At 37.2% G+C, this 26,255-nt stretch overlaps 1 protein-coding gene across 1 annotated transcript in view; it reads left to right on the top strand.

Annotated features, from left to right (window-relative positions):
- The window catches only part of LOC120535587 (BTG3 associated nuclear protein), a 319,241-nt gene that overhangs the window by 176,516 nt on the left and 116,470 nt on the right, over nt 1–26,255 (top strand). Inside the window, exon 11 of the mRNA XM_039763527.1 lies at nt 6,098–6,142. Coding sequence (XP_039619461.1) covers nt 6,098–6,142 — 45 coding nt within the window. The remainder of the gene's footprint in view (nt 1–6,097; nt 6,143–26,255) is intronic.

Here is a 26,255-nt window from a genome sequence, read left to right as displayed (position 1 = left end):
ATCCATTGTGAAAAAGGGTCACTAATAGCACACATGATTCTCCAGTTCTCTGGAAGAAGCTGAGCTTGCTTTAGTCTATGTTCCTTAATGACGCGTCTGGTGCAGAGGATGCAGACAGTGAATGTGCTCCACCTGTGCTTGCCAAGATGACAGATCATATTGAGAAGTAACACAAGCAGATCTCATCATCTGAAGAATGCACCGTTTTATGTGAAGAGGCTTTATGCACACAGTCTGTGAAAAAAATGTGTGAATATTTAAAGGAGCTGTTGACTGCTCTGGAGCGAGATGGAGTATAGTGCTTTGAGAGATGCGGTGATGCTCTTATGGGAAAGTGATTAATGCATTGTCGAAGGAAAGCCTTTTAGGAAGGCTTTCTTGGAGCCATTTGTTTTGGAGGATTATGAGGCCGAGCTAGAAGAGAAATTCTGGTCCATGGTTCAACCACCAATAGTCCATAACAGAGTTTCCCTATGACTATAGGGATCTGTGCTTAAGATGCCAATTTCAGATGAAGGAGGAAGAATTTCTTTGCAGGATATCTTGAATGCATGTAATACCCACCTGCCCAGGGGTACTGAGAGGGATAGTGATCATGGTGGACAGTCTAGTAAAGGTCACTTGTGCAGTTGATCGAGACTGGGCATCTAATAAAGTTAACTGCCAAAGAGTTCATACCAGTAAACAGGAAACTCAGCACACCACATCATCCAGATAATCAAAGAACAGTCAGACCAAAGATGTAGTCTTGGTGGTTTCCGTGTTGTCAACCCTCTTGAATATTCCAGTCTGTGCACAGACTTGGTGTGTAGATGCCATTGTGGATACAGACAGCGATTTCACATCACATTGATGCAGAAAAGTTGGTGGAACAAGATTGTTGGGCGGAATGAATGACTACTTAGAGCCTCATCTAGTTCATCATGTTGGATGGTACTGAGCACAGAGCTCTAGATAAAGCTGTACTTAAGTATCCACTCCAACAAGAATGGAAGCCTACATATTGAAGAAGTTATAGGAAGAACTCCATGTTGCTCACATGGGTTTTTATGCTGCAGAGTTTGAAATTTTTGAGATCATCAATACAGTTTTTATTTAAGACCGGCCAGATTAGATGGCACATTTGCTTCATTGATGGCCATAGATTCATTGTATGTTGTATCTTCACTGCTGCATTAGGCATGTTATGTTCCTCACTATTGCCTGTCCAGAGAAGTGCAAACCAATGTTCGAGTCCCTGCAGCCACGTGCCTGGTCCATATAGGTGAAGTGGGTGCAAGCTGAATGCATACTCAGTTATCCATATGCTGCGTCACCTACTGAAAATAATACAGTACTTAAAAGAGCCCAGCCACTCCCAGAGTCAGAAAACATGAGACCATGTAAAATGATAACAAAAGATTTGTTACTATGCAAAAGGTGTTTTTATCTTTTTTGATGTAAAAAAAGCATCTGTACATATACATTGGAAACAAAAAAGACATGCCAGCTGCATCCGATCTATTTGTGCAGTTGCCTTTCACAGTATCTCCCTCCTCTGAAAGCCTTACCTTAAACCCCTCCCTATCACACATATTTTGCTAATGATTTCCCTCAACATTCCTCCACTGTACTGGTATACACCCTTAACAATACCAAAAATTCTTTCAAAAATTCTAATTTGCAGGACAAACCTTTTTATATGTCCAGTAGATATACCCTACCCTACAGAAATGCCACCTCACAGATTTAGATCTAAACCCGTTTTGCCATCTGTGCTTTTTTCAGTTCACTGACACCTTCCTCAACAGGTTCTGTGACTGCTGTACTACTTCTCCTGCTGTGTTCTGGCACTATTTGGCTACATTCCATTGCATGATTCTTTTCCCAAATTCCTTTGTTCCCTCAAGCCCTCTTCCTCTTCCAGGACTTTCCTTATCATTCTTTGCTATTCCCTTTCTTCCACCCCACAGAGTCTTATTATGAATGACCTTGCTACTCCAGTCTGGACATCTTGATTCTGTTATCTTCTTCTTGAGCTCTGTGCATCTCAGATCAAAAACTGTTTCAGTTCTACTTTGTAAACTTGAACTTAAGCTGTAAAGCTAGACAAAACTTGCTTGGACTTGGTCCTTGATGCAACTTCTTCTTCCTACTCTTTCATCTTTGTTTTGCTGGTGAAGTTTGTGACCCAGTCCCCCTGTTGACTCTATATCCATCCCTTTTTTCTGTATTAGGGTGGGATTAGTAGAGGGTGGTGTTCTTTTTCTTTTTTTATATATTTTGAAAATAATTTATTGTTGTTTCAGTTTTCATTCTATTAATACAGTTCTTATCCCAGAAAGCATAAGTGTTTTGGAAGATGATTGGTTAATACTAAAAGAAACATGCATGTAGGACAGGCATAGTTTTAAGCTGTTAGTCTCTTTCATGCAATGTACTGTACTCGATGGTTAGTGTGGAAAAAAGGGGAGGTCTAGTTTTGACTTTGGGTTCAGTTTCCTGTATAAATTAATGTTCAGTACTTCTATTTAAATCTACAATGTATGACACAAATTGCCAATGGAAGATTAAACAAAAATGTTTTTAATGTGTTTGGTCTTAGTGTGTTTAGTGTACCACACAGTAGTACTTGCAGGTCATGTTTGAAATAATAATTTAACTAAAAAGATTACCTTTTCTTGCACTGGGAGAGGGAGCTGCTGAGTTTATTTTGAAACTGTCAAAGGATTTTTGTTAGACTGAATTCCAACATATATTATATTACTTGTTATATTATAATATTTTAGAAGGAAGAGAACTATTAGTATTAATTGCTTGGTTTATCTGTCATTCAGCACTATGCTTCCTGATTAATAATTACGAAGTACAGTATTAAAGATGAGCATCTTTTTTTTTAACCTCTCCTTAATGCGTTAAACTAGATTCTTTATTTGTTTCTTTTATTTTAAATGTTCTGCATGTGTTATTAATATAATTTTGGAGTATGACTTAAAGATGAAAGCAGACAATGGTTCTACAGTCCTAGTGTAACCCACCCTGTCTAAAACTACAATAATACAGTACATTTCTTATATCCTTGTGGCTGATGGAAACTGCAGAATCAAAGGGAGTGAAAGTGAGCTTAATCACTTTTGCTCCTAAGAGTCTGAATCTTTTCATTCTTCCTGTGAGGTAAGTAAGTCCTGTAGGCTGAAATTGGCAGTGCTGTTTTTGAAGTATTTTCAAGACTTCTCATGGATAATGCCACCTCTTCACTTTGCCAAGGTTCATGGCTTATGCAATTTGCCCTCTACCTATTCAGGTAAAGTGGAGTTATAAAAAGGCATAGGTACATTAGGACAAATTAATTAAAACAGGTAATCAGTCAGAATTTGCTTTAATCCCAGCTTGCTCACTATTGATAGCCCCTGTTGACTGAAAACCGACTTTTAACTAGGATTTTAAATGTGGTTGTATGGGTATACCAAAAGCTGTTAGTTTTTTTTCCCCAAAACTGTTGAACAGTTTATGGCAGAAAAACTGAAAGCTAAAGAAGGGTCATGTTTATAGTTATGCTTTTGATCGACTTTAATACTCACCCATTTTGTGATTCTTGCTTTATCCTAAAATATGTACAGTATTTAATTTTTAAATTAGTGCTAGTTTCTTGCCAAGCCATTGTGCTGTCTAAAATATAATCTAAAGTGTACTGACTTTTTCATTTTGTTTTAAATAAGACAAGCAATGTCAAGGGCTTTGACATTAAATCATAAAGCTTTATTTGTAAACAAATGTACCATAGGTGCTTGCTGATGAAGTATATATTGGTGATATTCAGTTCATAAAGATGTCATTTAAAGAACACTAATTGTGCAGTAAATTTAGAGGTTTACTAGGCCATCATTGTCACATGTTCAGAGTAGAATGGAATTCTTACTTGCATGTGTTAATCAATGTGCAACAGTTAGCCCTGCTTAGTGAGTAACTATACCTTATACATAATTTGTGAAAATGTTATTTCTGCTATGGCGTGAGTCACATTGATAATTTAAATACAATTGTTAGTGTCAGCATACCCAACATTCTTTGGCTTTGTAATGTAATTTTCAGAAATTGTTAATCATTCTTGGATCATTAACTTTAATGAAAACAAATTTTAGATGCATTGATGCCGCTTGCTAACAAAAAAAAAAAATTGCAAAGTTTAAGATGCACAACTAAACAAAAAAGATTGAATAGTCTTGCTCCTTGCATGTCATGTCATGTTACCTACATAAATTCTCACATGATTTTGTGCTTACATGAATATAAAGGAAACGGGGTAGCATATAGGAGTCAGGTGGAGAAGTGTATTTCTTTGTGCAAAGAGTATTGTGTGCATCAGCAAAACCAAGGACCTGGGTATTGATTTCTGCCACACCAAAGAGCCTCTATGTCCAGTCACTATTCAAGTTGTGGATGTAGAGGTGGTCTACTCCTAAAAGTACTTGAAGGGTCCACATTAATGACAGGTTGGGCTGGTCTCGGAAAACAAAATATATTAGTAAGGGCATAGCTGGCTTTTTTTTCCTTAGGAGACTGTGTACCTTTAAAGTGGGAAGTGACATCCTTCATATCTTCTATAATTCTGATGACCAGTGTGATTTTCTGTGGTGTGCTGGGCTGGTAACATCACTTCAAGAGAGGCCCACCGAATCAACAAGTTAATTGAAAGCTCAATTATAGGACAAACTCTGGACCCCCCTTGAAGTAGTAGCAGAGAGGAGAATTAAACCAAATCTGAGTGCCATAACAAACAATGCTGCACATTCTGTCTCTGACACACTTATCAGCCAATGACTTATTTATCAGGTGTGTCAAGAAACACTACTGGGGCTCCTTTATACTAACAGCAATACATCTGCATAATGCCTCATTGTGATTGTGACAGCCAAATCAAAACTTTTCTTTCTTTTAAATTTTCTTGCTTTCTAGGTGTGCATGTATATTAATTTATCTGTGTAGGTATTTATTTATTTATTTAAAGAGCATCTGTAAAAAGACCAATTTTCCCCCTAGGACAAATAAAGTAGGACTGGTCTCAGAACACAGTGGAACTATATAAGAAACTGCAGATCAGGCTCTTTTTCCTCAGGAGACTGTGTTTCTTTAATGTGGGTAGTGACATCCTTCACAACTTTAACTCTGTGATGGCTAATGTGGTTACTTTGCTGTAGTGTTCTGGGCCAGTAACATGGCTTCAATAGAAGACCACCAAATCTACGAACTAATTAAAAGGGCAGGCCCAATTAAGGGACCCCCTGGAGATAGCAGCAAAGTCGAGAATGAAAACAAAACTGAGTATCATTATGAACAATGCTTCACATCCTCTCTCTGACACTTTAACACTGAGGACTTTCAGCCAACAAATTATTCAGCAGAAGTCTGTCAAGAAATAGTACTGGTGCTCATTTATACCAGTGGCATTATGCCTGCATAATTCCTATTTGTGACCATAGCTGCCAAGTCAGAAGTTTTTATTTATTTTCTTGCTTTGTAATTTTCTTCCTTTTTAGTGCAATTGCTTTTACTGTAGTTCCTTTGAGCGATTTTCTGCAGTATCATTTAAGTGAGATTTACATGGATGTACTGTATGGACCATTACATACTGATTTTTTTGAATATCTATAGCTTCTTTTTTACATATGTTTGCTTTTTTTCCTTTTATTTATTTTAAACTCTGCTTATTTGATTTCTCCTACTATTTAATCTGTTAAATATATTGTACTGTAGATTAGTAAACCAACCATCATGTATTTGTTACTGTGGGAAAAGGCAATCAAAGTCTTATGTTTTTTCAGTGGATCTTCATTTTTTTCTTATTTGTAAATGGTTTAAAAGTTAATTCTGAAATATATCACTCCTTCTTCATCTTCAGAAACACTATTAGTTTACTCAAAAAAGTACCCCTCCTGCTACATGTGTCTATATTTGACTTTAAATAGACTGCAAAAATAGCTAGTACTGAAAATGTCCTTTAAACTCATTAAACTATAGTTGATTTTTAGCATATAATATAGACTGTTATAGTATATATAATTGCATCCTTTCATTACTGAAATTATATCAACTCCAGTTTTTGCTTTCTTCCTTTTAGGGTAATCTGCAGATCCATCAAGTTCATGTTGGTCAAGATGGTCAGGTAGGGCTTTTTCTTGGCTTGTTCTACTGTAATCCTTGGTCACTGTATGGTTGCTGTTATTAATTACAGTGACAAAGAAAAAAGAACAACCTATGTAATATATATATATATATATATATGTGCGTGGGTGTCTATAGATAGATAGATGTGTGTGTGTATAGATAGTTGTGTGAAGTACCAAAAATGCATCCTAGGTGAACTCTAAAAAGCACAGGTGCTGTCAAATTTCTGAAACAAAGCCCATGGTCTTCTTGTGTACAAATGGGGAACCTGTTTTGTTGTGTAAGCTGGTTTATTTTCTTATCAACAACAATGGAAAATAACTACAATATTTCTGATGTTTCATTTTGACATTATAGTGCATTTAAAATGTTTATTTTTATGAGCCGTTATAATGTTTTGAACATGTGGTCATTTTAACTGCCTCTTCCATCTTGCCGGTTGACAAGAGCATGTTCACCTGTATGTGTTCACATTAGCTGCAGTGTTGTCACACATTTAATAAAATACAGAGGTGTAGCTTAAAAACAATAATTTCAATTTATAGAGCAGCTGAAGTAACCACAATCTTTTAAAGAAAAATTGTTTTGGTCTTATGTAAATCCTTCACTGCATGCTTACAAAACCAACGCTGAAATTACATTTTGCTTCACAAATAATTAAATGAGGTCCTCACAGACCAACTTGGTGATGCACAATCCTGCAATAAAGCATGTAATGTAAAAGTTCACATATAATGGAGAGAGGTACAAGAGAAAGCTGCAGCATAGCAGTTAAAATATGGAAATTTTACCACAGGAATGTTAGTTAAAATATTATTTTCCGTGACTGCTGAGAGCATTTGTCCTGATAAAGTTAATATGTTCAAACACATTTTTCATATCTTATAATGTAACCCACTACACTGGCCTGTCAAAAAAAACATGAAAACATCAAAAGTAAATATTTTAATGACAGTGTAAATTGGAGACTGAAATTGAAGGCTGCCAGTTTTTTGATATACTTTCTGATTGAGTTAATGGTTTGTGATTTATATTGTTTTAGTGTTTTATCTAATAACACAGATTTAAAACTTATGCATATGGTATTTACCAATTTATGGACATACAATTTTTTTTTAGGTTTACTAAGCTGTTTTGACATGATCTTGCAATAATAATATGCAACAATCCCCCTAATTTGTTCTTCAGTTCTCCTTTGCCAATTACTTTTTGGCCCTCTGGGAACCCAAATATACAGTATATATGGACACAAATGTACTGTAAAAAAGTGGAATCTGTGGAGGTTAAAACAGTTCTGACTGAACTTTCTGTTGCAGTTTATCTTCTTTTCAAATACAAAATCAAGTGAGACAAAATAAAGAAAAGAATTCTTCTTCAGCAGCATAAATAATTCCCTTGGTTAAATGCTAGGTAATTAATAGCCCTAGGACAGTATACTCTGTCCTCTCCACAGAGGTGTTCCCTAATGTCAGGGCAACAGCCAGAATTTGATTTTGTGTCATCACCTGCTGGTTATGCTTTGGCTGTCCTAGACATTCACTTCAAAGTAGGTTAGCTCTGCAGAGCATTTTCTTGTACACAGCAAAGAACAAATTTAAACAGATCAAAATCACCTTTTTAAGGTTTTAGTTGTTGCGTTATTGGGATAGCTGGGAGTTGAGAGTGTTATATGGGAATGTTATTTTTTCATATATATATAAACACACACAGTGCCGGTTTCTTCTCATAGGATTTGTCATCCATAAATCAGGAAAAATCAGGACCAGCTTTTTAAATTACAGAATTAAATATATTTGTATTTTAAAACCTTCCACAAATCATTCCTATCTTAGGAACCTTATGGTTTTCAGCCCAATGAAATACTGTGCTGAACTATGCCACCATATTTAACTCCACTCAGGTACTAGCCATACCTGAAAGATTCAACAATGCTGATATCCATACTGATAGAATGGTTGCTTCATATCTTTTCTGCTGATAGCAAGTGACAGGTGGATGGCACTGTTAGCACTCTCCTTACAAACTGTGCAAATATTGGAACATATGCAAAAAAAGACAAAACAGACAGCAATGAAAAATAAATAAGTCGACTTTTTTTCCCCCCTTGGTGGGGCATGTCCAAAGCAAACTGTATAACCTTAAGGGATATTTGCAATGGAAAAATCAATGTAATATGCTAAAAGTGTAATATCCAAACAATTTGCTATGGATGCTATAGAGATGGCCAGAATTATGTAAAGGACACAAAATCTATAATTCAGACAAAATGTCAAATAAATTTTGGAACGGTGTTTACAAGGAATAATTTGAATATACATTAGTGTTTTACAAGTAAGCACTTTTACACTCTTTGCCCTTGCAAATATGTCTTCTATGTGTCTAGGATATTGTTAATATTTTTAATCAAGTTTTAAAAAATCCAGTGTCACAAAGCATGTTGCAGTGAGAAAATTAGAATATACAAGAATTTTAAGTCTGAAATTTAAATATATATTTTTTAGTAGAAAATACAGGCTAAATATCACTCACTCTTTTCAAAACACCAATCATTGTGAGAGATTTTACAAAATAGTGTTGTTTGTAAAATGCAGACGTTATAGAAACTCAAAAGAAAAAAATATGTTATGTTCTTAGTATTGTTTTATTCTGTGGTGGGCTGGCGCCCTGCCCGGGGTTTGTTTCCTGCCTTGCGCCCTGTGTTGGCTGGGATTGGCTCCAGCAGACCACCGTGACCCTGTAGTTGGGATATAGCGGGTTGGATAATGGATAGATAGTAGTGTTTTATTTTAGTAGTTATATCCAAAAGGTGGCAGCAACATCACAACTTAAAGTATGTATTTTTTAAATGGACCGTGTTGTTTTTTTAATACAATATTAAGTTGCAAAAGACATATAACTGTTTCTCTTTACTGTATCCTAATTGCTAATTGTAATATATATTCTACTTCTATTCAGTAGGGTTGCAGATTACAGTTTTTAAAAAATTGAAATTATAGTTAAAAGTGACAACCTTTATGTGTCACTTCAAAGTTACCAAGTTCTGAAATAAATGAAATGTACTCTAAAAATCTTGATGTAAAACACTAGCCTGGACTACTTTAAAACATTCCAGCCAGTTCTGATTATTTAAAGTGAACATGCTGCCAAGAAATACAACCTGATGTTTTGTGGGTCATATGGGAGACTGTAACACGCAACTAGGTAGCATTTTGACTATTACAAGTCCACAAGACACAGGAGATCATCATTATTTTAATCACTGTCTGTTCTTTTTCTCTGCAACCTTTTATATACTCCTTTTATCTTATGCAGTCTAGCTGAATCAGGACTTACATCAAATAGAAATGTGTTAAGATTTTGATGTAAACCAGTCCTATTTGATTGGGAAAATATGCACTAGTCATAAGACAGTTTAAAAAGATTGCCTGTTCATGCAGAGTAAAGAAAAACCCTGGTTTGCATTAAGCATATTTTCAGGCAAAGCAGCTTTAATATCTGAAATCTGTTTGTTTTAATTCTGTGCATAATTCTGCTTGCAGTTATTTTATACTGTCTTATATGTGGCTCAGCACAAATTAAAGTCATGTGGCATGTAAACAGATACATTTTCTTCTGCGTTTAAGTCATGCTTATATACAGTATAGTACAAATAATTGCAAACCACAGAGGAACAGAAAAACATATAACTGCTGGATTAATGTGCTAAAAGATTTTAAATGCTCACCCAGTATATACTGTATATACTTCACTGTTAAATCTTCTCTGATCACAACTGGATATATTTCTTATCCATCTATCTACAGTATGTTCTTGTTTCCTAGCTTAAGTAGCAGTTTTATAGCTGCATGTCTCATTTTACATTTACAAGTCCATTCAAGCCTAATTTTATTATATTGCACAAAGTCAGTCTCATTTATTATTAAAAAATAAAACACCATTAATTTTGTTTGGCTTTTAGCACTCTGGCTACCTGTAGGTATTTAAATCATTTGGAACTTTTTTATATTGACTGGGAATTTGTTTAATAAATCCATCGTGAATGCTGGTCCAGTCCTAATAAAGCAGTCTCTAAAGCTAAGGACTCATAATAATTTGTTGCATACACAAATCATTTTGTTTACTGATTCATACAAACATTTTTGGTGTCAAAGTCACTGTTATTGAACATTCAACCTGTAAGAGAATTTGTCTATAATTATTCTCAATGATCTCCCTGTTATTTTCAAGCCTTTTAAAGATGAGGCTAATATTTATGATAATAATAATATTTATAGTGATAGGCTGTTGGTAAAGCCAAAGGGAAAAGCAGGATTAAAAAATTATTTTGTGGTTATGTTTCACCTTATTCTAATTTAGTAATTCATAAGAATGAGAGACATTAAATGGATGAGAATGGCCCTATAGGTATGCATTTCCAATTAGTGTTTTCATTGTACATGCAAAGAACTAGTGGTCAAGCACACCACTTGAATAAACAACAATGTAAAGCTATGCACATTTAGAATCAACATAAAACTATCCGTGTCCACTTTCTTATAAAAATCTTAAAACGAACCTTAAATTCATATTAATCTGATCCAGTCCATCCCTCACCTCCCCAGCAATGGATTAGGTGAATGCAGTATATTGATAGGTATGCTACTGATAATATTGGCATCCATTGTATAGAACATTAATGTTAACCATCAGTGTTAACGTTGAAGTAAAGAATATCTATGAATCTCCAAGTCCTTCCTAAAAGGCTAAAAATTAATACAAGAAATTTGGCGAAACGCCACAGATCTGAAATATGTTTTGAAACTCACTGGGTATAATCTGACTAAATAAACATTAGCATTTCAGTTGGATTTTTTTTAACATGTTGCTAAGTTTTCTTGTAAAAAATTCAAAATAAAATAGTACATTTTAATTTTGTATATGCAAAAAAATATTTCTTTGTACAGGTCATCAGCCCATCAAAACACAATATTTACCATTGAACTAATGAAGTTAAAATATTGTCAAGACACAATTTGATGACCAATAAGGTGCGGCTTTTAGCTGTACCACTTGATACCTTGTTTATCTACAATTTCCTGTGTGAAGAAATATTTTCTAACCTTTGTGTGATATATACGTTTATTTGTCTTTCATCTTGGCCATTGTGTTATTGTGGGAGAATGAATTTTAAAGTAACAATTGGCATCTACCCTTCCTATTGCCTTCATAATTTATGTCATGTAAAGTGCCACATAAAAGAGGTTGATTGATCCTTTCCGGATAGTGTTACTTGGAAATGGCTCCAGCATTAACATGTAAGTGTCCACTTGATAACCGACTGTATTTCTTAAAGGTGCATGTTCACTTGTAGTCGTTCATGGATTTATATCACTTTGTTTGTGTTGAGCACACTGACCATTCATTAAGTTTTGTTTTTGAAAAGAAAAGAGTTTCATGTTGACTACATAGTATGTTAAATCTTAAAACTACACGCTACAGTCCTTATCTACTGTACATAGAAATAATGCTTAATATAATGTGGTGTAATATGGTATTTAGGACATGGTCATATTTTATGCTCCTAAAAATATTAGGTTGGGGAGAAGAATTCCATTTTATGGAAGAAATGATAGACAATGTGGATTTCTGACAAGGCAGTAAAGACTGACATGTTTATAATTGATTAATAGTTTATCATTTAGTGGAAGGCAGAAAACATTTTGGTATGCAGCGGGAAAGGAGATCATGTGTCCTGTAAAACAAAATTGCTATACGACATTAAAATCTTTAAAATTAAATGAAACTAGCCAGAGGGTATTTTAGGATATTGTTTTTAAGATGTTATTGGTTGTTATAGAAACCTTTACTAGGCATTTGTTGATGTTTTACTTCTCAAATGGAGACAGTAAGTATAACATAAGTATAACAGTGTACTTTTATATAAAACTAATACCAGATGACACTTCTGACTAAGGTATTTAATTAATGTAATTGTAGCTATAAATAGTAATATAATTGTCTTAATTTTAACAATGTTTAGCCCTAATGTTTCAGAGTACTCAGATTCATTTGAGTAAAAGGTAAGATTGTATATTGTATCTAAATCATTTATACATTATCTGTAAGAAAAATGTAAAATGTTTTAATTTTGTTTTAAACATTTTTGCCTTGTTTCATTTATCAAGGAATACAGTATTAAGTGTTTTATCATTGAGAAGTTATAATTATTTAAATTATAATAGAGGTGCTTTTTATGTATTGTTTATGCTAAAGCAAGCCTCTGTCTGACATGTAAATAAGATTTATCCTGGGCCCTGTACACATGATAATACTATTACTATTACTACTAATACTACCACTATTGCAGAGAAAATGCAGAGTAGGGACCCAGAGCAATACCTCACTAAGTTTATATTTTACATTTAATGGTTAAACTAGCATTTCAATAAACCAAAGTTAATCTGTTTTATTTGTCTGAAAGCATCAATCACAATGTTTTTTTTTTTCTGTGAAATGTGGTTGTTATGGGTGATAGCTCATACTCTATGTAGGCACAATAGAGCTTATTCCACAGTACAGTATGGTCCAGACACAGTAGGTCCCTATATAAGAATAAATGTAAGCTGCAGGTACCACACTGGTATACACATTTGCAGATGTGTTCACAGATCAAGAGTGGTGCCTTCTTTGTCTGTGAATAGTTTTACATTTTTTGAATTTTTTTCCTTCTTTTTATAGAAACTTAAATAGACTGGAAAAAACCTCTTCTGAGGCAGCAAAATGATTCAGTAAGAATCAAAATTTTACTTCTGCAGTCAATTTTAGTGTAGAATAAAGCAATTGAAACCATCCATCCATTCATTGTGGTTATACATGAGTATGCACAGATGAGAGGCCTGATTTACTAGTCTTCTATAGGAAACAAATTAGTATTTTTTTTGTTTACAATTAAATTATTAGATTCAAGTTTAAATCTTATATTATTTATGTAATAAATTCATTTTCACATATCTATCATGGCGACAAGTATGCAAAATTTCTCACTCTTGCATCAGTTTGAATGTTTGTGTTTTCTGGTAAAATTTCTTGGCAGACAATCGAAAATTAGATTTAAGGAGGTACTGGTAACATGATTTTCTGGAGTTGGTTTACATGTAACATCTGCCGTCATCATTTCTACTGCCTATTTTAGTTGAGTTTAACTCATTATAAATAAAATCAGGATTTACCCATTTCTTTAGAAATTTTCTCCATCAAAAAAGATAAAAAATATATACATGCCTAATTCACAAATATTATCTTTAATTAAAATCATAAATAATTAATCTCAAAAGCAGTGGTAATATATTAAAAGGGGTTCTTGAGCTATTCCAAATTATTTCTGGTAGAAGCTCATCATTCGTTGATGGCATGGTGTTACTTAAAGTTTGCCTCAATACCCGCTGTTTAACTATACAAGGAGAAGGATGCGATAATAGGATATGAGAGAGTGAAATTGTTGGTATACTTGAATTTTGATGTGCAGTAGTGTATATATAAATGTACTGAGTCTGCCAAATGAAAGAGTGTTCAGTCATGGCGTTTTTACACTTACTAAAGCCATGTGGTCTCATTTGATCTAGCCTCTTTCTTTTCTCTATTGATTTTGATATGTATGTCTGCATATAACCTTTGTGTGAATGTTTACAGGTCAAGTCAAGTTGAGGGCCATGCACTGGTACAGTGCGTTGCCGCACAAACTACACTGCGAAACAACTCGAGATCCCGGTTTGCAACCCCCCAGACAGACACGCTGTCCAGTCCCGCCCTCCGGAAATTACCCTCTATCTGCCACAGCCAGGTGTTACGTGGGCGACCCCTTGGCCTGGTCCAGCCACTTGGGTCCCCAACAATGAGGATCTTACGAGCCGGATCACCCTCAGGGAAATGCGCCACATAACCATAGTGCCGTAACTGACGCTCCCTTACAATGCAGGTAATGGTCCTCATTCGGAACTCCATGAGCAACTGCTCATTTGACACAAAGTCAAACCAACGGTACCCAAGGATTTTCCGGAGAGACACGTAGAGAGGTACCGAAGGAGTCCAGTCTTCGTCTTAGGTCACTGGATAGCGTCCATGTCTCGCAACCATATAGCAAGACAGGAAGCACCAGGACTCTAAAGACTTGGACCTTCGTCCTTTTGCATAGATATCGGGAGCGCCACACACCCCTTTCCAGCGACTGCATGACCTCCCCTATGGTCTCCCAATCTGTCTACTGACTTCACAGGAAGAGTCACCAGAGACACAAATGTCACTGCCAAGGTAAGTAAACCTCTCGACAAGGTCAACACTCTCTCCGGAAACAGACACACTGCTGATGGCTGTGCCCAAGAATTCATTAAAGGCCTGGGTCTTGTTTTTTATCCAGGACACTCGCAAGCCCAGACACTCAGACTCCTCATTCAGTCTCTCGAGCGTCCCAATCAGAGCCTCCTTTGAGTCTGCAAAGATCACAGCATTGTCAGCAAAGTCAAGATCTGTGAATTTTTCTTCACCAACAGATGCCCCACAGCCGCTGGACCCAACAACCTTGCCCAACACCCAGTACAAACAAGCATTGAACAGAGTAGGAGCAAGAACACACCCCTGACGAACCCCAGAATCAATTAGGAAAAACGCAGAGGTCCTACCTCCACTCTGCACAGCACTCACAGTACCAGTGTACAGGCCAGCCTTAATATCCAGCAACCTTGAGGGGATCCCGTGAACCCTCAGGATGCTCCACAGGGCAGCTCAATCAACTGAGTCGAACGATTTTCGAAAATCGACAAAGGCTGCAAAGATACTCTGCCAATATTCGCGTTTACGCTCCCTGAGAACCTTCAGTGCCAGAATGCGGTTGATGGTAGACTTCTTAGGCATAAAACCAGACTGTTCCGGTCGCTGGTAAGTGAGCAAGTGATCACAGATCCTATTGAGGATGACAAAAGCAAGGACCTTACCCGGCACCGAGAGCAGTGTTATCCCCCTGTAGTTGCTGCAATCCCGGCGATAACCCTTCCCTTTCCTGATAGGGACGACTAGTCCCGTTTTCCAGTCAGTTGGGATGATGCCAGTCTCCCAAATGGAAGCAAAGATTGCTTGCAGTGCCAGGAGGACAGCCTTACCGCCAGCCTGGAGACGTTCATCCCGGATACCACAGATCTCTGCAGCCTTTACACCCCTTAGCTGGTTCACCACCTGTGCAATCTCAGTGAGATTGGGTGGTTCACAGTTAATTGGAGGATCAGCTTCAAGAACCATGGACCCAGAGATATCCAACATCCTAGCCGGAGGACCAGCTTTGAACAACTGCTCAAAGTAGCAAGCCCAGCGGGTCACAATTGCAGTGTCATCTCTATGGATCGTTCTTTCAGCTGCCCTGACTGCGACTCTCTGAGGAACAGATTTAGAAGTGTGTAATGCTTCGATTCCTCTGTAAGCAGGACGTGGGTTGCTAGACCACAGATGGTGTGTCACTTGCTCACAAATTCCTCTAACAAACGCCTCTTTATCTGCCCTCAGAGCCCTTGCAGCCGTCCTTCTCAGCTCCTGGTACAGACTAGAGTTGCCATTGAGCCGTGTGCTGCGACTCCTCTCAATGATATCGAGGGTGCCCTACGAGATGAAACACCTCTTTCCGGGAACACCGGTAACACCAACACAACCCTCAGCAACCTTCAGGGTCTTGTCCCGGAAGGTCTCCCACATCACATTAGGATCGGCAGTCGTATCCAAATCTGAAAGTTCCTCACACAAACTGCATGCAAACTCATTAGAAACAGCCTGGTCTTGGAGTCTGGGCAAGTGCGGGATCATTTTCCCAGTAGGTGGCAACCTACTGGACCTAAGCAGGATCCTAAGAGTAGCAACCTCAAATATGTGGTCAGAATTCACAAACTGGGCACTTCTGTAGATTCTGCAGTTTTAAAAGAGCCTCCAGCGTCTGCCCACGAGGTTGTGATCGATATCCTTCACCGCACCACCAGTAGTGGAGGTTCAGGGCGCTGAAACCATGATCCAGCGATTCACAGCTCTGACCTTTCGCAGAGTCAAGGAACATGAAGCCACTTTCACCACGGTCACCAGATCCATGGGGACCGAGACAATCCTCATAGCCAGCCCTGTCAGTGCCAGTGGTTGCATTTAAGTCACCCATGACCAGAGGAATATCACCTCGTGGGCACCCATCAACCACCGAGTGAAGCTGCAAATAAATAATAATAACCTTTAATAATAAAATAAATCCTATAATAATATAATAATAATAATAATAACCTTTCTGCGAATGTTTACAACCTTAGATTTGTTTTTAATCAATATTGGGGATTGCAGAGTGGTTAGCAGCAGTTAGCATTGTCACCTGTTTGCTCTTGGAGCCTGGGTTCAAATTTTACTCCGGTAAATATCAGTATGGAGTATTCACATGATGTTCTGTATGTCTGCCTGAGTACTGCGCTGGATACACTTGCAGTCCTCAATGCATTTACAGTAAATTATCCCTCTGTTAAGGAAGTGTGTCCTGAAAGGAACATCATTCTATCCACATGTGGTCTCCAACATTTTTAAGAATGGATATATGATTGGTGATAACTATTTTAATTCAATTTAATTTAAGATCATATTATGTGTGGGCTGCATGGTGGCACCATGGGTAGCGCTGCTGCCTCGCAGTTAGTTGACCCGGGCTCATTTCCCGGGTCCTCCCTGCGTGGAATTTGTATGTTCTCCCTGTGTCTGCGTGGGTTTCCTCTGGATACTCCGGTTTCCTCCCACAGTCCAAAGACATGCAGGTTAGGTTCATTGGCAATTCTAAATTGTCCCTAGTGTGTGCTTGGTGTGTGTGCGGTGGGCTGGCACCCTGCCCAGCGTTTGTTTCCTGCCTTGCACCCTGTATTGACTGGGATTGGCTCCAGCAGACTCCTGTGACCCAGTAGTTAGGATATAGTGGATTGGATGATGGATCATATTTTGTGTATTTTTGATTTTATGTGATATTTACATTTACTATGACATTGTACATATGAAAAAATAATTATAAACATGAACAGTCATTAAATAAACAAATAAATAATTTTATAAAGCATACTAAAAGTAAGTTAAAATATCTCTTTATACACTTTAAGGGTTTCTGTGTTGAGCCCAAACCTGCGGTGCCTTGTTCTAGCTCTTGGTGCCCCTTTAGTAGATAAATCAGATTCAGGAGATGGGTACGAAGCCTATACATCCTAATTATGTCTTCTTCTGATCCATTTATAAGTACGTCCTTGCATTTTTCTCTTCATGTTTTATTGCATATTGTTTCCCAGTCATTTTACAGAGTGTGTGGACTGAACTCACATTTTATAATGTTTGAATACAGGATAACGTTCATGCTAGCTCAATTCACTTCAGGGTCATTGGGAGTGTGGAGGTTATCTAAGCATCATCATGTGTAAGGCAGCAGCCATCCTTGCATTGTGTAGCCCTAACAAGCACCCATGCTTACACAGCAGTCCTAATCTGCATATTTTGGGAAAGTGGGAGGGAAGCTAGTGTAATAGGAACAAAACTCTTGCAGATATAGAGTAAATGTACAAATTCCACAAAGAGTATTGGGGCAAATTATTCAAACCTAGGATGCCAAATTCATGAGGCAGGAGTTCTAATAACTGTGCCACCATGCTGCCCCTACATGAATATAACATGGAGAAAAGCTTCTATTAAATTTCAGTTCGGGCAATTCAGCATTATGTGTGCATTAAGCAAAATTTTGTTGTTTTTATAATATTTTATCAGTAATTATTTTTATTTACCTCGTACCTTCACCCAAGAATTATTAGGTATCAGGATACATATATATTTTTAGAATGTAACATGTTCACATGCATTTTTATAAGTGTACTTTCTAAGCATCATACAGTGTTTTAGAGTCCATCAAATGTGTAATTTTTAAAGTCTAGTCCATAAAATACTGTCTCCCTATATGATTTGGATTCCTTTAAAAAATGTTTGGGATAGAACTGCCCATTCTGATTACAATTTGTGGATTTCACTTACTGACCTTATTAATGCACAGCCCTTTGACTTTTTCTGAATTAGAGTTATAATTGTTGCATTTTGGGTGTTGTACGATATAGAGCATTTTGGTTTGAATAAGGAGTGATTAACATAAAGATCTTGTTTTTTTCTTTGTTACATTTTAACAACGCTTCAGTTAGTAATGAACTGTAGCATCTGTATAGTTTATATGAGTATCCTAGCTCAGTACACAATTCATGTAGTATATCTCTCATACTGTAAGCAATGTACAGTATATAGGAATAAAGTTTTTTTGTATATATTTGCATTTTTATTTGTACATTTTTATTAAGACACTAGATTTATCCATCCATCCATTTTCTACCCTGCTTTTCCAGTTCATAGGCAGTTAAGGGGTACTAATGCATATTTAGGCAACACAGGACATAAAGTGTATGCCAACCTTGTATTGGATGTCATCCATTTGCAGAGGACACTCATATAAGCACATGCACTTGCTCACACCAGGACAAAATATTGTTACCAATTAAACCTGTTTGTCTTTGATTTGTGAGAGGAAAACCAAAACACCTGAAAAGCTGAATAACCTGTGCTTGGGTTTGAATTCTGAACTTCTGAGCTGTGAGGGAGCAGAACTAATCACTATGTCACTATGCTATCTTGAAAATGATTATATAAATAATTTTTGGAATTTGGTTAAGGTAGTGTATAGCTGCCTTTAAAATGTAATAACTACTCCATTATTCAAAAGTCAGCTTTGCCTTTGCTTAAATGCAATTACATTGTTTTCTTAAAAGGATAAAGTATTGTTTTTTAGGTGGTTTCTTATTTAGAGTTTTTGGGATTAAGCATGCCTTTTATAGTATATAACAAACAATTTGCAGTCCCTGTCTTGCACTCCAAAACACAATGCTAGTCTCAGTACTTTAGCAAAACCAACTTTATTCAGTTTGAAACAGGAACAGCACAGTTATTTACTGTAATGGGATCTACCACTCTCCAATACACCGACACAGCAATAAGGCAGGGCTGTGGTCAATGTTAGTGGCCAAGTAATACTTTTCCCTGCATTTACAATGTTCCTTGCATCACCCATTGATGGCAGGTGCTCATAGCATGACCGGGATTTTTTCAGATTTTTTTTCGTGGTGAACTGCTCCAGTGCCGCCGGAAAGCCCACGGTTGATCTGGCAACGGATAGGCTGCCTTCCATAGACGTGGTGATCATATTGTGGGATGCTCTACAGCATGATGGCTGCACCACCCTGTGGCCATGAACTAGATTACAAAGGTTCCAACATGTTATTTTGTGCTGTCAGCTCTTTCTGTTTGACCATATCTAAACAGGTGTTGCTGTTTTGCTCATAGGTACAACATAGTCCTTGGCTGAGGAAAGGATGGCAGCAGGGGAAATTAGCCATTATTGTTAGTTTTACTCTTCATTTAATAAAGTCTAGACATTTCTCATCTTTTAAGAAGCTACTAAATGTTTCCCAAATTTCACAAGAGCTGTGTGAACTAGCTAGACGATCACAGAAAAAGCAGGCATTCCACAAAAAGTTATGATTGCATTCTTTCTGTCCTCAGGCCACTTGAAAAAACCAAGCAAGACCGTGTTACCCACTCCAGGTTTGAACTATGAGTCATCTAGCTAAGATGTGGTTTTGCTTAAGCTTGTTTCCTGCACTTAATTCATAAAGCATATCTGAGAGTTAGCTCCAGCCAGATGGTTGATATTGAAAACAGAAGTTTACTTTTGTTTGTCTAAACAATAGAGCAGTGGATGAGAACACTATTAGCATGTTAGGTTCAAGCCATACTCTTTCAGTGGGAGACTGCAGGAAAGGGCAGCAGATCAGACTTTCTGGAATATGCAAAATGGTCATCATGTGCCTTTAAAAAAGAACTCAAAATGTAAAGGAGTTATACATGTTTTTATCCTGTTTAAAAATACATTGTTATACATTCAGCTTAATACGAGTAGAAGTTAAGCAAACCTAAAAGCATTGTTATAAGAAGGGGCACAAGCACATTATACAAAGATATTTTTCCAAGACATGTTTGTCTATGTATGCAAGAATAACAATACCATACATAAAGTACTACAGAGTGACAATTTTTTTCTACCAATGTTGCTCTATCATGATTATACATGAATTAACTCTTTCATTTTTATAGTGCTACAGCTTCTCTTGAATCAAATGATCTTCCTTGCTCATGTACATAATTCTCTGTGTGTGATTTCTGATCTTTTGTTAGTTCCTTCCAGGCTTCCTCAGCACTGCATTCTAAATTCTAACTCTGCTGAGTTCTATTATAATAATGTATGTTTTACTACTTGGTCAGTTTTATGGTGTTGCTGTATAAAATGTCTGTATGGTTTATGCTGTCATAAGTACCATGTAAAATAAATGATGACTCATTTATTTCTTCTAGACCATGTTATTTTTTAAAGGAATAATCCACCCAAAACTTTTACTTTTCGTATTTGCTGCTTACTCCATTTTATGTATAATGATGGCTGAGAAAAAAACGTTTCATTTCATGTTTTCATGGAGAATAGAGATTTCAAATTTCATGATACAATGGGTTTCATTGCCGACCCAGTCTGAAAATCAACAATAATAACAAAAATCTCAAATTATTCATGTTGCTTAATCTAAATGTGAAGCATCAATCCATATGCTCCCAATATCCCAGATACATTTTAGTTAAAATATATATAATATTAAGCTGATCCAATTTCTGAAAATTCACTCATTTATTGGTCAGGAGTCATAGGTCCAATTTATTGGAAAGAATGGTGCTTCACGTGATATCAGCTTTGTTAGATCATGATCTGAGACAGAGACTCTTAGAAATGAAAAGTTAAAGAAATGCAAGTGAAAACATTCACAGGTGGAAATTACAAGTTGTATTTGTTTGTAGGTGCTTTAATAAACAAAAGGTCAAATCACTGACAGTTTTGCCAACTTCTATTCTACTGTTTCAGGTCAGGTCAGGTTGGGGAGCATGCACTTGGTACAGCATGTTGCCGCACCCACCACATGACAAAATAGCTAGGGGTCCTGATTTGTAACCCCCCAGGCAGACACATGGTCCAGTCCTACAATCCAGAAACAACCATCTATTTGCAACAGCCAGGTGTTACGTGGGCGTCCCGTTGGCCTGGTCCAGCTGCTCGGGTCCTCAGCAATGAGGATCCTGCAAGCTAGATCACCCTTGGGGAATTGCGCGAACCTGGCTGTAGTGCTGTAACGGACGCTTCCTCACAATGCAGGTAATGTGCCTCATTCAGGACTCTGTGAGCAACATTCGACACAAAGTCAAAGCAGCAGTACCCAAGGGTTTTCTGAAGAGACACACGTTACCAAAGGAGTCCAGTCATGGTCTCAGATCACTGGATAGTGTCCATGTCTTGCAACCATATAGCAAGATAGGAAGCACCAGGACTCTAAAAGCTTGGGCCTTCGTTCTTTTGCCAAGATATCAGGAGCGCCACATACCCCTTTCCAGTGATCTCATGACCCCTCATACTTTCCCAATCCATTTAATGACTTCATAGGAAGAGTCACCATACACGTGAATATCACTGCTGAGGTAAGTAAACCTCTCGACAAAGTCGACACTTTCTCTGCAGACAGACACACTTCTAATGGCTCTGCTCAAGAGGTCATTAAAGGCCTGGATCTTGATTTTTATCCAGGACACTTGCAAGCCCAGACACTCAGACCCCTTGCTCAGTCTTGAGAGAGCCCCGATCAGAGCCTCCATTGACTCTGTGAAGATCTTAGCATCATCAGCAAAGTCAAGATGTGGTGTAACGGGTCCACAGATCATGTCCAAAGGCCACTTTTTAAAATAAATAATCGCCGCTCTCGCAGCTTAGCGAAGGGGCGTGGTGTGTGTGTGGCCGAGCGGTTTCCGAGGAATTTGTGATGCGGGTGATTCTCACTTAAGTGCACAAGTAAGGAGTCGTCTGCATCCGTAATTGTTTCCGGGAGCTGCTGATTGCCACAACTGATCCACTCGTTTTAATAGATTATTTTTATTTACTTTGAAGCACTGCACTATTTATCTGAACACTGTTTTGTTGTTGCTGTTTTTAATAAAAGCACTTTGCACTTTTTGCACCATCCCCTTGCTATATTGTGCTTCACTGCCTAGCTCATCAGTGGCATTACCGATGGTGTCAGGTTCAGGGCTCCCAGAAAAAAGATGGGAGCATGGAGCGAACCCGCATCGTCACACAAGATCAGTAAATCTTTCTTCAACAAGAGATGCCCCACAGCCACTGGACCCCATGACCTTGCCCAACACCCAGTCCATGCAAGCATTGAACAGAGTATGAGCAACAACACACCCCTGACGAACCCCATAATCAACTATGAAAAACACAGAGGTTCTGCCTCCATTCTGCACAGCATTCACAGTACCAGTGTACAGGCCTGCCATGGTATCCAGCATCTTTGAGGGATCCCGTGAAGTCTCAGGATGTCACACATGGCAGGCTGATCAACTGAGTCATAGGCAGGTGACGGATATTCCAGTCAGAAACTATATCCCATTTGCGCAAGCATCTCTCTCAAGCAGAAAAACATTTTGCTGAAATGATTTAGTTAACATTGTTTTATCCAAAATGCACGTTTGAGACGTTTATGAGTATATGACTTGATATCTGACATTGTATATTATATGTCACAACTAACTAGAGATTTTTGTTCATGAATGTTTGGATATTGTTTGTTGTTGTTCAGCATTGGTCTTCATTGAAGCTCATCGTATAAGGATTTTTTTACGTCTATTCTCCATGAAAACATGAGATTTAAAGTTTTTATCAGCCATCACAACAAACAACATAGAGTAAGTAACATATCAAAAATTTGTTGATATTGTATTACTTTAAATACTTGGACATAATAAGCTCAAATGCTTGACATGCTATATGTGTGTTTAATTCTTCCAAACCACACTACAAATTATTTTTCATATTCAATAAATATACTGTAGTAATATCATAAAAACAAGGAATAGGAAACAATGAAAGAATGTTATTAAATATGGTAGGTCTAATATTGGAATATCATGTAAAGATTGAAAAGAAGGAGCAGGTGTTTTTAAATTGAGTAACTAATTGCTTTTTAACCCAATAAAGATATGTAGATTATTTAAAAAAATGAAGTTTATTGCACACAATTTGTAATGATGTTGAAGTTTGAAATCATAGTCTAGAGGTCAGGTTTTCTGCAGAAGAAACTGAATTGTGAAAATACAGCTGAGTTTTTACCCTGGCAGTTTCTCTTGGTTTCTGCATTTATTTTTTAATTCATTTATTTTTATCTACTTTGGTTTCATATCTTGTTCTTTCTTGATATCATGACTTAAAATAGTGGAAACTTTATAGTGTAAGGTATAGGGCAATTACATCTCATGGGGATTTGTTCATTACACAGAGACTTTATTTGTAGTACTTTATCTGTATTGTGTGCACCATTCATATTTTCACCTTAAAAAAAGGACAGGTTCTTAAGTGTGCCTCTGTGTATCTGTGGATCCATCCAGTTGGTATGTCTTTCTTATATGCTATTTGGTATAGGATTTAGAAAAGCAGTGGTATTGTTTGTGATGCGCCATCTGTTGGATTGAACAATACAGTGCATTTTATTACTACACACATTACAAAATACGTTCCGATAGAAGCTGCAAACATTCCACTCTGGAGCCTCAAGCACCTTGTGTTGACTTATTGGACAGTCGTCATTATTTGAATCAGCTAACCTTTCCTCAACCTTATTATAATCATAGTGCCACCGGTCTACAGCTAGACTCTATTGACTCCCATTGGAGTCAACATCACCTACTTGGAGTTCCAGAGAGGAGGCTCTGAGCTGCAGAAGTATATACTTGAGAGTAACTGCCAAACAGACAGAAATCAGCTTATCCATCTTATTAAAAGGACAAGTGTCTGGGTGTTTGTGTCTGTTTATCTCTGTGGGCATCCAAATGCTAGGGCTAGGAAGAAAAAAATTAAAGTAGGCAAAACCTGTAGAAGAAGAGTAAAAAACGATGATAAAAATACCAACTAAAGGTTATATGTTGGCACAGCAATGTGTAGTGACTTTCTTGCATCTGCTCAAACTGCATGAATGAGCTTCATAGCTATGGTGATGACTCAAATCTTTGTATGGTGGGCAATGGATAAGTAAAAATAATGATAAATAGACACACAAGCTAGGAAACGTATGCCCTGCTTATCCAATCTTGGATTTTAGGGACCAAGACCTATTGCAGAAGAACTGAATGTAAGGTACACGTACCACATACTCAACCGTAGCTAGACCCATTAGGAATCACCATTGAACATAACCTTCCATGTCTTTGGAATATGGGAGAAAAACTGTGTGAAAATAATCAGCCTTGACACACAGAAAAAAGTTTGGTGCAGCCACCCAAATACTTAATCCATGGCTGCAAATAAATGCAAAGTTGTGAACAGGTTTGAGTCCAAAATAGAACTGACTACAAGGGTTGGTTGTCTTGCTTTTAAAGTAGGTCGGCAGCTGTGATGTCATTTGGGGGCTGAAACCGGAGGTGAGTTTTCAGCCTGGAACTGGAAGTAACGTCTTGAGAGCCGAAATGAGAAGTGATGCCATCGCACTCAGGCAGAATTTCTTGTATTTGATCTGCAGGAATATCAGAGGAAAGATTAGTGCACCCTACTGCCCCCTGGGGGTGGAATTACCTTTGATTGGGCCCTCTAGCTGTCCTCTATGTGCACAACTGAAATACGCAGAGGAGAACTCATTCAGATATAAAGAAGTTGGTGGACTGCTATTCAAGATTCTTTTCTATAAAAGATAAAATATGTGCTAATTTACAGCCATTTTCAGCTGAAAAATCAGTTAAGAAGCTCTCGAGGATTTTGTAAATTAATCTGTAATTGGAAAATTATACCAATAATTTAAGAATTTCTGTTAATATTAGTACTATACCTAATTGGATATTCTGCTCTAATATTTTTGATTATTACATTTTTACAGGCATATGCTGACCCATTACCTTAATGTTTAAATTTTGGTTTAATTATTTCGTCTATTCTGTGACACATAAACAGTTTATGATTAATTAGGTCTTGATTATGTTACTTCCTAAAGAAGTAACTAAGAATAAAATTTATTGTGTGGTTCATTGCTACACAAAAGCAAACATGTTGTTCACAGTAACATTCAATAAGTTTATGTACCCTATTCATCAACGTATAGTTTATTCAAATTTCTGATGTGCATGAGTGAAACCCATTCATAATTTGTCGTACTTACCACAATAAACCTTTCTTTGGTGATATCATTGGCTTTTTATCTTGACTTCTTTGGTAGTATAGTGGTAAGCTTCCACCTCCAGCTATAGACTCTTCAGTACGCAAGCGACTCTCCACTCTAGTGTTTAGATCTGGACGGTGTATGTACCCAAAAAGAAGTCTAACTGCATTCTCATACCATTGCTCACGTACTAAAGTGTGAGCCGCCATTTTTTTGTGGCATTACACGTGTAATTTGTGAGCATGCCCTTGTCGATCAAACGAGAACCTCTGCAGTCTACTTGTGACTTTAAACTGTGGGAAAATAAGTAAATAAACCAGGTAAATAACATTCGATTCGGCTTTTATATAAGTAACATATAAATGTTTCTTATGTAAAGACCATCTTAAAACATAATCACAAAAAGGAGTTTGTACGATACGTTGGCGAGCTCTGTAAGCCGTGCTGTTTCTTTGAAGGACAGGTGTAGAGCAGACTCATTGGTAGGATGACGCCAGACCTCGTCCTGCATCGAAACGGTGCCATCTTTCGCCTTTACGCCTGGTGCAGCTACGTTGTTCTTAAATGTGAGTGGACGTTTCTTGCTGGGAGAGCTTCTGTTCTCTTTCTCCAATCTGAGTTCACCTCTGTTATAACTCGTCTTTATTTGAAAACAGCAGTGTCAGATTGGGGTGAGTGTGAATGTGACTTAGAGAATAAAACTAAATAAAAAAAAATGCTAACCTTTACAAGTACCATACATTTACATCGGCTGTTACAGATTAAAAT

Source organism: Polypterus senegalus, chromosome 9, assembly GCF_016835505.1.
Source record: "Polypterus senegalus isolate Bchr_013 chromosome 9, ASM1683550v1, whole genome shotgun sequence".
NCBI lineage: Eukaryota > Metazoa > Chordata > Cladistia > Polypteriformes > Polypteridae > Polypterus > Polypterus senegalus.
Note: the sequence above shows the minus strand (reverse complement) of the source record. Positions and strands in the feature narration are given on the sequence as shown.